The 18,913-nt window shown below is 40.0% G+C and overlaps 1 protein-coding gene across 1 annotated transcript in view; it reads left to right on the top strand.

Moving 5' to 3' along the window:
• Positions 1 to 15,640: 15,640 nt before the first annotated feature.
• Positions 15,641 to 18,913, top strand: part of atpaf1 (ATP synthase mitochondrial F1 complex assembly factor 1) — a gene marked incomplete at its 5' end in the record, with an annotated part of 8,883 nt that continues 5,610 nt past the window's right edge. The window contains 3 exons of the mRNA XM_080032986.1: positions 15,641 to 15,858; positions 17,267 to 17,375; positions 18,285 to 18,347. Coding sequence (XP_079889112.1) covers positions 15,641 to 15,858; positions 17,267 to 17,375; positions 18,285 to 18,347 — 390 coding nt within the window. The remainder of the gene's footprint in view (positions 15,859 to 17,266; positions 17,376 to 18,284; positions 18,348 to 18,913) is intronic.

Here is an 18,913-nt window from a genome sequence, read left to right as displayed (position 1 = left end):
TTTAATGTTATTTCACAAGTCAAGACTGTGTGGTGATTAAACTGAAATTGAAATGCTCCTCACTCTTCTATTCTATGCCCTAGGAGGCGCCGCAAAATGTAGTAACAGCCATGAACTTTCTATGTATTGATTTAGGATCAGGTGTCTCAACTTTTTTCAGTCAGTCAATCAATCAATCGATCAATCAAGCCAACAAGCCATCATTTTATTCACAAGAAATTTTCACAAAAGAACTTTATATCTGGAAGAAAGTAAATCAATAACAATAAGAAGATAAACAATAGTTTTTCTGGCATTCAAAAAATGAACAGAGGACCATAGGGCTAACATTTATTCTGAGAACTTCACTCTACAATGATAACTATAATTTACTTCTTTGATTTATTCTATGTCAGTCTTAGAAGTTCTGACATGTGCACTTGCACAGACGTGTGCACTTTAACTTCGCCTTCATGCACTTGCACCGAGAACTGGCAGGTCGACTTATACAAGTACTTGTACAACCACACTTCACATCTAGTTGGAATACGTCTTTGGCAAGTGGTAGCGTAGTCCAAATGGGAAGAAGTTTGCTGTCCTCTTCTTTCCACCCATGGTCAGTGGGGTTGTTGTCAGGCATTATAGACCTAAATGAATGAATACATAAATGCATGTTTTTTTTGTGATTATATAGTACTCAAATCCATACAGGTGCATACTTACATGTGGGCTGTTGTCCAGATGCTTGCTTGGAAGACACTCCTTTTGAGATGTAGATCCAAAGCATCCATTGTTGGGGGAATTCTTTCAACATGCCTCGTCTTCTGTGAGAATAGCCTCATTCGAAGAAGATCAACATCATTTTCCTCATTTGATTCACTGGAGTACAGCCTACAGACAAAGTTTACTGCAACTTCTTTCAGCCTTGGAGAGGTTTGGAATGGAGTCTCAATGATGGTTGCGAACTCCTCTGTCAAGTGTGGAACTTCGTGCATCAATTTGCAGCAGGATCGCTTACCCCTGAACTTGAAAGAAGATGTGCTGTCTGATCCCGTGAATGCATGGAAGAGAGCCATGGCTTTACATGTTTCTGTGCCCAGTTTTGTGGCGAGAGTGTTCAGGGAGATCATTCTTGATGTCTTTCCAGTTTTGAAGCAGATCCAGATTTCTGCAGTTGCATTCAAAGCCTTGATATGATGGAAATTACTCAGCAGGATTACGACAACATCTGTGTCTCCAGTATAGACCATCCCAACTGATGCTGTTTGGAGGGCATGGAGAAGATGCACTAGGACACGAGTGTCAGCTTCCTCGTGGTTGCAGTGATCCATTGGAGGACTGTTTCCAACATGGTGGACGCAATCATCTGCTGTTATGTAGACATCTTTGTCATCTGGGAACTGTCCATTTGTTACAAGCGCAGTTGACAGGAATGAAAACAGTTCTGTCTTATTATCCTCATTTGCCAGAAATGCCTGCCAATCTCTTGGGACTTTGGCAGTGCCAGAGATGCGTTGTCGGGTGCTTGATCCTCGCTTTTCTCTTGTTCCTCCTTTGATTGTCAAAGCACGATACTGGTCCCAGACGATGTCCACTCGTGTTGATCTTTTCAGGTCACGTTGAACTCTTGGGCAGAACACCTTGTCGAAGTAGGACTCAAAGGTCTTCCCTTGGACAGTCGTGCCAGGCAGTGAATGGATAAGTGCTCCACCATCAAGAAATCATAAAGATCTGGTGCAACTATCTCCTCACTGTCAGATATTCCTCCACTCTTAGGATTCCCCAGGATGTAAAACAACAAATCTGATTTTGTACAGGAGTTGAGGGATCCTTCGCATGACAATGCAGGTGGGTATGGAGAAGACTCGTGGCAGAAAAAATCTTCCAAATTCCCACTCCGGCTTTCCAGTACAATGAAAGCTTTCCCATAAAGCTCTGCATGATGTTTGAAGTGCTGCATCCTCAGTTTAGCTGCTGTCTTCTTGCGTGTTTTCTTCTCATGGAACAACATCAAGTTGTTTCGCTTGATCGGAGCTGTCAGTGGTGTGTCATGTGAGTCCAGCACATTCTTTTTGAAGTTGTTGTACTGCTCTTGTCCCATTGACTCAACTTTAAGGACCGATGCTGCAGCGGCTGCAGACTCGCACACCTTGTTATCTAAAGTAACCAGGTCTTTACTGCTCTCCTCAAAGGGATTCCCATTGCTGAGCAACAGCTCCATCAGGTCTTTGGTGTGACGTTGAAAACGCTGCTGTGATGCTGATCCTTCCTCGTGATGAGGACGCCATTATATACGCTATAGGGATATTCTGAACACCAATCTTAAATCCAGTCGAGTCATTACACATAACAGCCTTTATTTACAATAACTTTAAAAATCATGTTTCATAGCAACTTTGAGGACATTTCCAGACTTTATCTCCAAAAAAAGCATAATTTCGCTTGTGTCCATGTAATATTTTGGGATAAAAGTGTATTTATTTTTATCTGGTCACCAAATGCTTGGTATACCTGTTTCTCCTTTTAATTCTGAATCCATACATACCTCATATGTTAAAATTGGATAATCTAATCAAAAGTTGTAGCAGTTTACATATTTTGCGGCGCCCCCTAGAGGTCATTTTTCCTCTGTGTGTTTGACACTCGGACTCAAATTTTTCTGTAGACCCTAAACTTCAACTTGGAAGTGAAAACCAAACTTTAACACGAATTTGAAATGACTGAGCCTTATACGACCCCACTATATTGTTTTTGCTGGGATTATTATACTTCCATGTTTAAAACTGGTGCTGCAGCCCAAACCGTAAAGGGTAGGGACATGCCACTTGCATGACTAGATCCAGGTCCGTGCCTGGTACGCAGACAAAAAAAATCAGACATGCCGGCCACTAGGTGGCGCTATAAAAAAAGGAAAACGTGTATAACTTCCACACCGAAAGTCCGACAGTCAAAAACTTTATATCCACAGATGCCCACAAGTCAGCTGCATCTTTCGAGATGCCCATTTGCGTATATATACATCGCAAAAACTGTGTCAGTCACCAAAACATACTCCTCCTACAGTTTTTTCCCCCGATTTGGACGAAACCGACTCCCATGAGCAAAAGTTGGTCAAAGAATTTTTCTACGGCCATCGGAAGACCATATGGTAGTGCTTTAAAGATTCGATTTTTCGATATGGAACATTTGGTCTTCTTTTCATTTAAAATGGTGCGGCAGCCCAAACCGTAAAGGGTTGGGACATGCCACTTGCATGACTAGATCCATGTCTGTGCCTGGTACGCAGACGAAAAAAATCAGACATCCCGGCCACTCGGTGGCGCTACAACAAAGGAAACCGCGTTTGGGGCTATAACTCCGCACGACGCCGCCCGATCCCGAGTCGCGTGGGAGGCTTGTCCCCCGCAGTTCTAGTTTTGATTATTATGGCTTACAGCTTATGTGAACCCCAAATTCAAACTATCAAAACATTTTAATATTACATGAAATCAATAAAAAAGGTATTTTAAAAACAGAAATGTCGGCTCTCTAAAGTATAATCATGCATATGTACTCAGGAATTGGTTTGGGCCGCTTTTGCATGAATTCTTTTCTCAATTCCAATTAATTTCCCATGATATTCTAATAATATGAGTTTCACCTGTGTATAAACTACTAATCGTTGGATACAAGACAATTCATTTATTGAGTCATGTCACTGATGTTAAGCCCCAAAGTTTGAGTGACAGTTTGTTCAATGTGTGTGTCCTCACCTGACTGTGTTTGCAGACAAACACACAGTGCAAACATCACTGTTTCTGGTGCACAAGATAATATATTAACCACAATGTAATCAAGACTCAAATAAATATCAAGTAAAATCAAAATTATGAGGAAAAGGTACGATAATAAAATCATAAGAGTCAGGGCTACTTTATAGATAAATAATGATGATAGATAGATAGATAGATAGATAGACTTGCCATTTTTTTCATATAAGGTTGAGCTACTTATGCGATGGACGATCAGTGTTTTAGAGTTGTCTGCTGTTGTCCAACATTGTTCTTTCTTTCCATCGAACATGAAAGACCTGCGAACACAGAGCAGGTGTCAGGTTGGGATGACAAGCTTTTTTTTTACACAAAATAGAAAGCATAAATATTAGATACAGCTTTACATGAAACATTGATATTGTAATCGAAGTGTAAAAGTAAAAAGCATTGTGCATCTAGTAGTTCTCTCCTTTGCAGTGTTTGCATTCCTCTGTAAAAGAACAGAATATTCACAAAACCGCTTTGCTACGTCTGTCTGTCTGTGTGCCTGCCTGTCTGTCTGTCTGTGTGTCTGTCTGTCTGTCTCTCTGCCTGTATGTCTGTCTGTCTGTCCGTCGATCCATCCATCTATCAATGTAGCAGTTTAAAAGGTAATTTAATCTGCTGTTGAAAGTGTGATCTTACTTGCATGGGAAGGATGTCTCAGCCTCACATTTCGCAGCGCACTGTGTCGCGGAGTCTGCAGGGTACTCTTGGTTTAGAGAGGGGATCCAAGCTCCTTTGGTTTTAGTGTAGCCATCCACCTCAGTACTGCTAACTGAAATCACAAGAATAATAGAAGAATAGAAACTTTATTGTCATTGTACAAGACAACAACATTTTGTTTGGAGCAGTCCTCCAGTTGAACAGTACAAAATATTGATATTTATATCAATATGAGGAAATATTTACAACATTATCAATGGTATCAGCAAAAGAAAATGTATGTAAAAATTAATGTTTTACCTGTTGCTTTCATCTTAGTTAATTTGTTTTTTAAAACTCTTCCTGTTATGTGCTTTTAAGGCTATTGTTACATCTAGCCAAGGACTGCTGATGGAAAATAGCCTTCTGGCTAAATCTGGCATATTTACAGAAATGTTTATTAATATGCACTGTCCCTGTCAAATAAACAAATAAAAAAAATCTATCTATCTATCTATCTATCTATCTATCTATCTATCTATCTATCTATCTATCTATCTATCTATCTATCTATCTATCTATCTATCTATCTATCTATCTATCTATCTATCTATCTATCTATCTATCTATCTATCTATCTATCTATCTATCTATCTATCTATCTATCTAAAATTAAATGAAATGTTATTATAAAATATCTTACCAGTGCAGACCAGGGCTCCCAGACAGAATGCCACTTTGAACAGGTCCATGGTTTCGCCCTTATACTAGGTAAAGTATAAGTCGACTAACTTACCGATGTAGCCCCTGACTTATATTGGGTTCCTTTTGGCATGTCCATAATACAGCTCAGTCAGCAGTCAATCATTAGCCTGGCAAAGCAAATGATTTACACCACACACACACACACACTCACTCACTCACTCACTCACTCACTCACTCACTCACTCACTCACTCACTCACTCACACAGATCCAAAGCATGTTTGTACAGTTAAGGTGAAACTGATACTATTAGAATATCATGGAAAAGGAATCGGTATCGAGGCAAGAATTCATGCAAAAGGGGCCCAAACCAAGTACTGAGTATATGCATGATTATACTTTATAAAGGGCCGATATTTCTGTATTAAAAATCCCTTTTTTATTGACTTTGTGTAATATTTAAATGTTCTGAGATTTTGAATTTGGGGTTTAAATAAGCTGTAAGCCATAATAATCAAAATTATAACAAATAAAGGCTTACAATATCTCACATTGCATGTAATGAGTCTATATAGTATATTATTGTTTTACCTTTTAGGTTGAATTACTGAAATAAATACATTTTTGCACGATATTCAAAATGTTCGAGTTTCACCTGTATGTGTCCTGGTTGGTGTTAAATGGTGTTCAGTTATAACTTAATACATGCAAGCTTAGGGGCATTATTTGACTATAATGCTGCAGATTTCAGATGGGCTTTATCAGACCCCCTCTTTGCCTTCTTTTTAAGATTATTCACATTAAGATAACATTGTGACAAACAACCCCATAGTGTGTGACAACCGACCCCTTGATGGGGTTGGATGTCACAATGTGTTAGAGTGTCTTTGATGATTTAATTTCTTCTTTTTTACAATAAGTTAGAAACAGTGAGGGGCCAACACCTTAAGCTTTGATTTAATGTAGGAATGCCTACTGAAAGATTGTTAGGTGATGAGCAATTCTCACCAGAGGGAAAAGTGTGCCTACTGGCCCCGGTCTCCCCTACTCAACATGTTTGTACTACATACAGTCTACCTAACGATCGATTGTGTATGCGAGTTTCGTCAGACGGTTTACACTGAAGTATACAGAAGCAATAAAGAATTTTAAAAATAAGTATGTGTTGTTTAAAAAGACGCAATGCACTGTGGGGTGGTTGAGTAGGAGGAAGTACTCATTTCTCGCCCACACAAAGTAAGTAAGTAAGTAAGCTTTATTTATATAGCGCCCTTCACAGACCAGGGTCACAAGGCTCTTCACAATTTTACATAGACATTTTATACACACACTCAAACACCGATAGCAGTAGCTGCCATGCAAGGCGCTGTCTGAACCATCGGGAGCTCAGTGTTCAGTGTCTTGCCCAGGGACACTTCGACATGTGGCGGGTAGGCGGGGAATCGAACCTCTGACCCTGCACTCCAGAGGCGAACTCCCTACCCACTTCGCCACAGCCGCCCCAAACTCAAACTCGCTTACACAATCACAACACACTCAAATTGAGGTCAAAATGAGTATGAATAGGACATTAGTAGGGGTTTTGGAACACACTGGCATTACAGGCTGTTGTACACATATGACTTGGAAGTTGACTTAAAGCGGCAACGAGTAACTTTTAAATATCTTTTAAACAGCCTCATGTTTCCTCTCATAATCATAAATTACCTTTAACAGCAAACGAGACCATCAGTGCAAAGAAAGACGTTTTTATATAGTTTTTATTACTGCATTTGATCTGGTCGTACACCCAGTCCGATTTTCGGTTCACGCGTGCATGCTCTATGGTTACATATCCGTATTGGTCACAGATTTCAGTGTGGCGCAGTTACGCGATTTGAGAAGCCTATCCCTCCAGGTGAGGGAAGGGGAGCGGGAGCCTTGTTTGAGACAGTTGTTTGTCGTCATAATGACTGATAACGGGGCTGAACCATAAAAGAAAAAAAAGAAAATGCAATGAAGAAAAGCGAAAAGAGAGAGTGATAGTCGGGCGGGAGGGCGTTGCCAAGCAACGTATACACAATTTCACGCAGCGAACGTAGACTGCAGTGTTTACTACTAAATGAATGAGCGGTAGCCTACCAAAACAAAGTTTACTTTGCCTCACCAGCATCATCAGATGACCATTATTCATCTGAAATAGTCATTATTTACAACATAAACACATTACCTCATCGTGATCCATTCTAACTAACTGCCATCTCTTGTTCATTCGCTTTGTGTGGGGACACGGACTCGTTCAGCTCCGTGAGAGGTGACAATGCATCAACTCATTGCAATCAGTGTGTTTAGCACTTACTGGCATTAGTTGATGCTGTGTCACCCATAGACTCACGGAGCCGAAAAGAGTCCGGTGCCCTCACACTTTGCTTTCAACACACGGACACGCACCATATTGCTTCCTGATTATTTGAATCTGAACGCCCTGCACGAGCTAGAAAACAGCTTCACGACAGCTGGCGTCGTAATAATACTACCGCTTTTGTTCAAAGGTGTCGCCAACGTGCCGACTTACTCGTAGTGGCTTTAAGTTGAACTTTTGGATCGCAGTTGTTTACAAAACGTGGGTGGTGGATTTTGACTTCTGTTCAAGGGAATGTGTGGGACTCTAAATGTTAAAAACATTTCAATCCATCCCTAAAGCACATGTCTAACCCATTTTAAAGACTTCATGTATACTCTGTATTTATTTATTTAATTTTATTCATTACATCATATAATGACAATATAATGACACATACACAGCCAAAAAAAGGAACACAAAAACTTAAGACAAAATAAAATAATAAACTAACATGGCGTACTCTTTACTGGTTTCTAAGGACTTCCAATTACATTGTTTAAACTAGAGGTAAATGTTAATAATAAAAAAAAGTCACCTAGGTGTCATGTAGGTCCCTTCAGTACTGTTATATAGTAAAGGAAAGGCTGCCATATCTAAACACTTCTCTACTCTCCCTGAAATCTCATTACAAATTTTGTCCATATTAGTCGAGTGGCTAAGTGTTTATTTCCGTCAGAATCTTTCAGTTGAAGATACAAGCGTGAAAATCGGCATGAGCATTTTCCATGGGTCACTGGACAAGAAGATTGTCTGAGACGTATGATATTTCAAGGTAAAAATTTTGTCATAGAAATGTATTGTTTTTTTCATAAAAAAAATCACTTTATTGTCTCAGACACTTTTGTTGTCAAGTGACCCATGGAGACTGCTCATACCAATTTTCATGCTTGTTTTACAAATTAAAAGATCGTAGCACTTATCTGCTCCACTTTGTACCGGAAAACTATGAGCCAGATATCAGAACAGGGGACTCTCTCTTTGTTCCAAACCTTAAGAATATTGTTTCCCCATACTGGATTGACAAAGCTTTCTTACGACCTAAAGTCTCTGGTTGTTGTGGTGAGCCTAGAATGTCTGTTTCTGGGTTGGGATGGCGAGTGTGTCCATGGACATCTGAATAATAAACGAAACACGCTTGACCAGAAATTGTGGAGTCTGGGACAGAACCAAAACATATGAGCCAGGGTCCCATCAGAGTGTTTGCCCCTAATGCAAAGGGTGAGGACGAGGAGGGATAGAATGAATGTAATTTGACACGCGGATAGTGGAGCCGATGTACAACCTTATAATGAATGAATTGGTGCCTTGAGTTAAATGGTAAATGGACTTGACTTATATATCGCTTTACTAAAGCGCATTACATTTCTTACCACATTGACCCATTCACACACACAGTCATACACCGATGGCAGTAGCTGCCATGCAAGGCGCTCTCTGACCAATCGCGAGCAATGTGGGGTTCAGTGTCCTGCCCAGGGACACTTCGACATGTGGCGGGTAGACGGGGGATCGGACCTCCGACCCTGCAATCTAGTGGACGACCTTACTACCCACTTTGCCACTGCCGCCCCTAGTTGATCGAGTAAGAGTGTATGCTGCTGTGACCCTTAGCCCAAGCCAATGTGGTGGGAAGAAGCATTTAATCAATATAAAACGTGGGTTCCTGTTTGTACAAATAATTGTTGTTGATAAAATGTTCTATGAAAACAGGGTTAGAGGAGCATTTAAGGACACTGGCCTAGCTAAGCCAAGAGACAGAGATACTGATAGCTAGTCAACAACTGTTGTCCATGTCTTGACGAAGTAGGCTCTGTTTGGGAGGGGTGGAAGTGAGGGGATAATATCTGAAAGTGTAAACTAAATAGACCTTGGGGTTCCTAAAATAACTTATTTCTTCTAGACTGTTTCTGCCTCTTCCAGATCTAAAACTGATTAAAAAACAAGCTCTCAATCCTAAACCCTTTTGCTACGTTTGTGTGTGTGTGTGTGTGCGCGTGTGTGTGTTTGTGTGTGTGCGTGTGTGTGTGTGTGTGTGTGAGCCCTGCTGTCACTGTTGCCACACTCTGACCCCGGCAAACCCCTCTCATATCCAAAGCCTTATCTCTCCCAACCACACAAAGCCCTGCACCCCCTAGATCAAAGCATGGTCATGTGTTACAATGGCCCAGTCAAAGTCCAGACCTAAATACGATTGAGAATATCTGGAAAGACTTAAATTGCTGTTCACAGACACTCTGCAGCCAATCTGACGCTGAATCTGAAGTTTGAGCTATTTTGCAAAGATGGATGGGCAAAAATGTCAGTCTGTAGATGTACAAAGCTGGTACAGACATACCCCAAATAGACTTGGAGCTGTAATTGCAGCGATAGGTGGTTCTACAAAGCATTGACTCAGGGGGCTGAATACTTTTGCACGCCACATTTTTCAGTTTTTTATTTATAAAAAAATTGAAAACCATGTTTCATTTTCATTCCACTTCACAATTATGCGCCACTGTGTGTTGGTCTATCACATGAAATCCCAATAAAATAGATGTACGTGTGTGGTTGTTACGTGACAAAATGTGGAAAAGTTCAAGTGGTATGAATACTTTTGCAAGCCACTGTAAATAGACAAAAATTGGAAAATTGACCAGTGTCCGATGCCTGCTCTCCCCACTGAAGAGGCATACCTTCAGGCCTGTCCCCTTTCATTCCAGGTTAGCCCATCGGTGTGTGTGTGTGTGTGTGTGTGTGTGTGTGTGTGTGTGTGTGTCCGTCTGCATTAGCTCCAGTCAAAGTGACAGCTGTCAGCGCTCCAGATGCTAAACCTCCGAAGAACCTTGGAACGTGGCCAAGACCAAGTAGGAGGAGTATCTATCTGTCTGTCTGTCTGTCTCTGTCTGTCTGTCTACAGTATCTATCTGTCTGTCTGTCTGTCTGTCTACAGTATCTATCTATCTATATGTCTGTCTATCTATCTATCTATCTATCTATCTATCTATCTATCTATCTATCTATCTATCTATCTGTCTATCTGTCTATCTGTCTATCTGTCTATCTGTCTGTCTGTCTGTCTTTGCCTGCCCCTCTATGGCCGTATCAACTGTTTGTGTGTGAGCAGCGCCCCCCTCTGGCTGTGTTTTGTACCGCAGGTCTTGGATCAATGTGTCGCAATGAGCCGGTGTTTTCACTGTGGAGGAGCGCACACAAACACACACACACACACACATACACACACACACACACACACACACACACACACACAAGGAGCATGAATTCAACTTGAGGCTACTGTTTAGTCTTTTAATTTTTGTATTTAAATTAAACAAAAAGTAAATAAAAACTGCCAACTTGTGTATGGGTTTTCATATAGGCTTGGGATCACTCTTATTCACTCTCCCTGTAAGTCTAAGTGAGTGGTCCTTTACTTATAGTAGTTAAATATTTTATTCATTTAAATTCAATTAAAAATGTTTGCTCTGCTTTCACTCTTTGTTTTACTATCTCTTGAATGCAATTTCTATATTTTCATTCTTATTATTTTCCAATGTATTTCCTGAATTGTGCTTTTTAAATTAACTTGCCTTGCCTATAGTGTAGCTACTCTTTCATCTTTGCATTTTTTCTTTCAACGATGAGTGAATAAATTACGTTTAAATGTTTTTTTGTACAAGAATGTATTACATTTTCATGTCAAAATCAAGTCAAAATAAACCTGTACTAAACACATAACCTTAGTTTTAAAAAATAAATCTTGAGTCTGAATAATGTGTCTCTTGTGGTTCTTGGTAGGGTTATTAACGAAGGATGTTTAATCTAATTGTTTAACGCAAAACAGTTGGAAGAAGAGTGTTGACCTTCAAGATTGAATTGTGCATAAAAAAATTATTAACAAAATGTGTGTTACAGCAGCATTCGGCTTGCAGAAATGTTTGGCTTTTTTCCGCTTATTCTGAATAGAATTCCTCCAACATCCTCACCACTCATTTCTCCTTTTACAGTATTCAAATCTTAGTTTGATCGTAAATGCAAAATGTTTTCGGCACACACACACACACACACACACACACACACATTGCAGAGAAGCCTCTCCATCAATGCCATTCAAAATACAACTGACCAACACAGAAAATAATGTACGTTTGTCATTTATTCTTTGTGGAACTGAATGTGATTTTAAAGATGTATAGATTGTGTCTATGCAGGGTCAACCTTTTACATACATATCCTCTGTTTATGTGTGTGTTTGTGTGTGTGTGAGTGGTGATTGTATGTCCGGCCTGAAGTGAGTGATGCCCGTCACACGATGCCCTAATAACTCTGTTGCATGAATAAATAACACACACACACACACTCTCACACACACACAGAGCTATTGGTTGAACAGTAGAGCGGGTGTCTTGATTCCTAGACAGACACACTCATGCACTTTTAATGAGTATCCCTCTCTAAAACCATGGGATTCCTCTGCCAAGCTCCAAAGTGTGTGTGTGTTTGTGCGTGCATGCGTGTGTGTTTGTATTTGTGTGTGTGTATGTGTCTGTGTTTGTCTGTTTGTGTGTGTGCATGCGTGCATGTGTGCGTGACAGAGTGCTTGTGTGTGCGTGTGCGCGCTTGTGCTTCCGTGTGTGTGCGTGCTTGCATATGTGCGTGTGTGTACTGTGTGTGCGTGCGTATGTGTGTGTGTGTGTGTGAGGGGTCATCCACTGGCCCATGGGTGCGTTTTCAGCCCAGCCTGGAGGGAGAGTGAGTGAGTGGTCCCAAGTCCCCTGAACCCCCTAGGCTTGAAATCAAACCTCTTCACACACATTAACGTTAACGCACTCAAAACCACACACAGAAAAGATATCAGGGAAATGCCTTTGTTGCCCTTTGTCGTATGAGGAATAATACTTTAATATCTGGTTGAACAAATATCAAGAATTTTGAGTTTTTTTTCAATAGTTTTGTTATATTTACGAGACAAATAAATTCAATCAGATTTTTGTACACATTTTTATTGAAAAAAAATTAAAATATTTACACGCTTATTTAAAAAAAAATAACAAAAAAGGTAAGGACGATATCAGATACACACAAAGACACAAATATGGCAGAATATGAAGTGAATATACAGATATTAGGAGGTTAATTATATGTGAAAAAAATTGTCATGAGACATTTATTCAAGATATTTATATATATGGACTGTTATCTAAACCAATATATTCTGACATTTTATGTATTATTTATTTTATTTTTTAAGATTTTTTTTTGGCATTTTTATGCTTTATTGATAGTGTAGAGACAGAGTTGAAATGGGGCAGAGAGGGGAGTGACATGCAGAGAACGACCGCGGGCTGGAATCGAACCCGGGTCCGCTGCTGGCCGAGGCCCATGGGGGGGGACGCCCTACCAACTGAGCTAAAGGTGCCCCATATTCTCTTTTTTTCTTCTAGCAGCAGCTACCACGCAGGGTGCAAGCTAACCATCTGGAGCAGTTGAGGGTTCAGTTTCTCTGTGGCGGGGAGACGGGGGATCGAACCACCGACCCTGCAACCCAGTGGACGACCGCCCTACACACTGAGACACAGCCGCTCTGTCTATAGTTTAGAGAGACAGAGATGAAATGGGGCAGAAAGAGGAATGAAACAATCAATTTACAAATAATAAACGATTTCGACATTTTATATTTCATTTAGAAATTTCAAAATAAAGGTCACGATTCAAACTTAGCCCAAGACGACACCAACCAAGGTCTTTGCAATTTTTGTGTATTTTAGAAAAACACCATTTCTTTATATAATTTTCAATTTATTTAACTGTTTCAGTTGTGTTTCATTCTCAGGTCCTTATGTGTATGCTTTTCACCTTACATATATCATCTCAATGTTATTTCAAAGCTGTCTCCTCACTACCAGTAGACATTAATACCTTCTATTTGAATGTATTCAGTTTTCAGCCAAGAATAAGGTAAGGTTTAAGGATAGTTAGTCTTCACAAAGGTCAATATCATATCATATCATATATCCTTAAACGCTGCGTTTACACATGCAAATGCAAACGTATGACCTGAGTGACCTCCCCATGTTTGAGATATTCATGTTTACGGTGACATTCAACAAAGGAAAGCATTGTATTTTTTGGTTGATAAATTACTTTCATAGCAATACATCAATATCTAAAATGTTTATTTAATGTATTTCCGTGATCTAACCCCGGAACATAGAACATTCTTGCTTTATTTATTTTTTATTTATTTTATTTTACTTGTATATCGTATATTTTTATATTTTTTTCTTGGCATTCAGTCTGTGGAAAACAAAGGAAGAATTTCATTGTATGACTGAGAACATGTTTCTTATCGTGCGTATGACAATCAACACTTTGAATCTTGAATCTTATGCCAAATATTTCAGATATGAAAAACTTTGATTTTAGACTGAGATCTATCGTGCAGGAGCTAGAACAGTCTGCTGCATTGTTGCTCGTGTGTATGTGTGTGTGTGTGTGTGTTAGTGCATGCTTTTGTGCATGTGATTTGGTGAAATACTGTGTGAGAAGCCGATTGAATAAAAAATGAAATGATAAAGCAGCTGTTCCATATTTATTACATGGAGGCACTTAAAGCCCGAACGAAAAGGAAATCTGTGCGTCTGTGTGTGTGTGTATGTGTTTGTGTATGTGTGTGTTTGCATCTGTGTGTGTGTGTGTGTGTGTGGCCCTGTTTGCGTTACATATGTAGTCGACCAAAAGCAGTGTACTACATGTTTGTGGGTTTTTTTGTTTTATTTATTTATTCTTTTATTTATTTGTTCTCTGGCGAACGAGATTCATCTGAATTATGGATCAGTCCCCTTTCTCTCCTTAAGTAAAAAATAACATCTGTCCGGCAAATGGAAAGCTTAGTGTGTGTCTATAATTAATGGTAAAAGCCTCCAGAGCCGCACATAAAATATACATTTAGATCTAGCTACACACACACACACACACACAGGCAGAGAGACATACACACACAGAGGCAGAGACACACACAGGAACACACGCAAAGACTCTCTCTCTCTCTTACTCTCTCTCTCACACACACACACACATAGAAGCAGAGACACACACACACAGAGGCAGAAAGACATATACACACACATGCACAGACTCTCTCTCTCACACACACACACACACAGAGGCAGACACACACACACAGGCACACAGAGACATAGAGAGAGATAGAGAGACCCACACACAAACAGAGACTCACAGACACATACAGTCACATGAACACACACACACACAGATAGAGAGAGGGACACACACACACACTCACACTATCACAAAGAGAGCGAGAGAATGCAGAGAGAGATGGAGGCAGCAGGTCAGTGAGGAGAAGAAGAAAATACAGTAGCATAGAGTAGATTAAAGTAAGCTATCGTGTGTGTGTGTGTGTGTGTGAGCTATCAACGTCCGACAGCGATGGAGATGTTTGTTTACACACACACACACACATATCTGCAAAACACATGTCACAAGATAACAACAATGTCCATTCATTTAGAGAGCATACAGTGAATGTATTTACTATAGACAATGACTGATCGCACACACACACACACACACACACACACACACACACAATGAACTCCCATCAGATGAAGCCACATTTAGAGATTTTCTTCCTGAATCAAACTTAACAATCAATTATCACAATTCATGAGTCTCACGATAAGATAACATAAAACATTTAAAATTCATCATTGCGACCTATGCAGACATAAACACATCTGCTTTGGCCCAGATGTGCTTTGATTTAAGTCCAATACTCTCTCTCTCTCTCACACACACACACACACAAATGATTAACGGTCTACGCTTCATGTAAAGACATACAAAGATATGTAGCGCCCCCCAGTGTTCACAACATAACAGTACGTCAATATTCATTCATTGAAAACATTCATCATGACCTTTTGCTTTATGTAAAAAATAAATGCGGGATATTTACTTTTACATAATAACAGCATAATTATGATTGTTGTCATTATTTTAAAAATGGTTTAAATCAAATAAAGAGCTAAATGAATTATAGCTACTGTAGATATTAATCACATAATAAAAACATTTATTTTTTTCTCTGGTCGGAACCAAAGTTTGCATGAAATCTCCTCTCCGCCGGACCGCTTTAGATGGTGGACAGGGGTGATGGAAAGATGGCGGCCGCTCTGGTTCAGATGTCTTTCTCGTACAGGGGGATGTTAGCGGTCAGAGCCACCGGCATTCGGACGCTCATCCCCGGCTTGGTACCAGCGCATTTCAGGGCCTTCGCGGTCCGGAGGAAGGAACCAGAGGTGGAGGAAAACCCGTACTACGACAAATACCGCGACAAGATCCAGAAACTTCGCAGGTCAGTGAGAGTTCGAAACGAGATCCCGTTAGACAAATCGACGATTGAAAATGTTATTGAGCTTTTGGACTAATGTATACACCATTTAAACCATCGCAAAGTGTCTCATATAGTTTATAATGAGACACTGATGTATTCGGCTTAGAGTAAATTGTCTAGTTGTACTACATTTAAACATGTATTCTCCTGTTATTAGCCCGTGTCAGTTATGTCAGTGTTTCAAAAATGTCACACGGTGATTTAATAGTACATTTGCTTTTTGACTAGTGTAAACAATAATCTAAACCATCGAAGAACATCTAACCCAGTTTATGATAAGATAAGGATGTATTCGGCTTAAATTAAAATTGTTTACTTACACAATTTTAACGTGTGTGTGTGTGTGTGTGTGTGTGAATTGTGTGTGTGTGTGTGTGTGTGTGTGTGTGTGTGTGTGTGTGTGTGTGTGTGTGTGTGTGTGTGTGTGTGTGTGTGTGTGTGTGTGTGTGTGTGTGTGTGTGTAGGGTGTGTGTGTAGTGTGTGTGTGTGTGTGTGTGTGTGTGTGCGCGCGTGTGTGTGTCAATTAGTCAGAAATGTCAAATGTAGCCTAGAGTCTTTTGGTTCACAATTTGAAAATAATTATGCTGTCTGACAATTGTAAACATGATTTTAAAATCGTAACAAGTATAATCTAGTTTATTATGAGCTATTGATGCATTCGGCTTATATGAATTTACAAAAAACTGTACATTTATAACGTATAACAGAATGGAAATAGGATTATGTTGTTGAATATGTTATTGTTGTCTATGTGTGATGTTACTGGCTATAGTTCAGTGTTGTCTTGTTCTCTCCCTCTCCCCTTTCCCCCCAGGAGGTCATTCACCTCCTACCAGGCCATTGCTTAAATAAGACATTGGTTGCGTTCCGAATCGCATACTCTTTCTTTTTTCTATTCTACATACTACATCCGACGATAAAAAGAATCTAGTTAGGATGCAGTAGGCATACTATTGGGACATACTTTACTCTCTTATTTCATCATAACATTGCGCCTTGATCTTGTCTCTTGCTTTTATATCCGTCGCATCCCCGTTTGTTTTCATATGGAGGCTTCGTCGATGTTACGTCACTTCACGTGCGCACTGGATTGTGGGTCAGAATTGCCCAAATAGGATGCACTTTTCAACACTAACAATCTTGGCCGCATGAAGTAGGACATCCGGGTACTTCTAACCATCCTAAATCTGGCCACAGGAATCGGGACATCCTAAATCTTCTTTCTACATACTATATAGTAGAAAATATGCGATTCGGAACGCAACCACTGTTTCTTCGCAATTTTTGCCTGTTTAAATAAAGGTTGATGATGATGATGATGATGATTATTATTCATCATTAGATTGGTTGTGTGTGGTTTTGTTTTCAGCGCTAAACCCCAGGAGTATAAAGCCCGAGTGGAGAAAGGTCTGGAGACCAAGGATGAGGTGATAGGACACTCCAAACAGGCCGAGTTCGTCAAGCTCATGGAACAAGAGGTGGAGTATCAAACAGACAGCAAAATAATATATAAAATCAATGTCACAATTCACTCATTTAAAGGTGCTCCGAGGAACTTTCAGTGTGTGTTAATTCTTGCGCCCCCTTTGGGTAAAAGCGGTAGTGTTTTTACTACGCCAGCTGTTGTTCCTGGGTGAGCGTATGACCCATGACATGGGCATTAAGAAAAACTATATGAAAACAGCATTATTTGCACTGATGGTCTCGTTTGCTGTTACATGTAATTTATGATCATCAGAGGAAAAATTAGACTGTTTCAGAAATATTTAAAAGTTCCTCGTAGCACCTTTAAACAGAGTAAGACAGAGTATTAGGGACAAGTCGTGGACAAATTAAATGAAATCACAAAGTCGCATTTTTACGAGAGTGAAAAACAATTCGGTAAAACATATTACCTTGTAACCTACAACACAATGCTGAAAAAATTAAGCATTTCCTGTTTTGTGAAAAAAGTAGGCTAATTACTACTTTATTCTGGTATTTTTTTCAACATGGCCATACTACTCCGTTGTGCTTGTATCTATCTTTCATCAAAATGTAATGACCTTTAACTGGAAACAGTAGGAACAGCATTGAAAGGTTTTCAATATTAATAGAGGAATTCTCCTGTGTTTATCATCAACGTACCGGAGAATATTTTCCTCTGTTTTCACGTCTTTAAAGAGACCCGCCTCTTTATAACGCTCTGTCTCCTCGAGTGGGATACTGGAAAATGTAATCTGGCAATTACTGCAAAGCTGAATGACTGGGAGACCTGTGTTATGACTGGGAGACCTGTGTTATGAGCTGTTTTAGTGATTGCTGTATGAATATAGAGAGATTTAACTGATACATTAACACAACAATATCACTTACTTCTCCTTTAAATGTGGTTTGAATCTTTTCAGTTGGAGAACAGGGACAAGATGGCTGCCGAGGACGGAGCATCAGGAGGTTTCACCAAGAACAAGGTGAGACGGAACATTACCTTCACTTCACCGTAAAGGATTCTGTTTCTATGGTTATACGGGCGTGTTGCTATAGCCACAGTGGGTCCCCTTTTGGCGCTTTTCCACCGCACATGGAGCTCTACTCGACTCAACTCTTTCATTTTATTAAGTTTTTTCGGATCTGTGATTCAAATCAAATGAAGGAGAGCCAGAGAAGGCTGCACCAGGCGAGACAACATACACTCAAAGTCCCGGAGAGTTTGGGAGAATAAACAGCTGAATGAAGCCGGTAGTCTCTGGCCAATCAGTGGCCGGCAGTCTGCCAACGTCACCTTTTAGCATCGGCTCAGCTCGCTTGGAACCTAGGCGATACCAAAACAGCAGCCGCTACCAGGGATCAGGTTACATCTTTTTGTAGTGGAAAAGCCAAAAAGTCGAGTCGATTTGAGCTGATACCACGCGGTGGAAAAGCGGCATTTGTCTACATACCTGTTTACAAAGCCTAGGCTGTGTATTAACACCAGATTCTTTCCTCAGCGCACACACAAAGAACAGGTAGCGGATCGTGAGGTGATATTAGCAGATTT

This window comes from Ammodytes marinus (genome assembly GCF_949987685.1).
Source record: "Ammodytes marinus genome assembly, chromosome: 8".
NCBI classification, from domain to species: Eukaryota; Metazoa; Chordata; class Actinopteri; order Uranoscopiformes; family Ammodytidae; genus Ammodytes; species Ammodytes marinus.
This window is presented reverse-complemented; position numbering and strand designations above follow the sequence as displayed.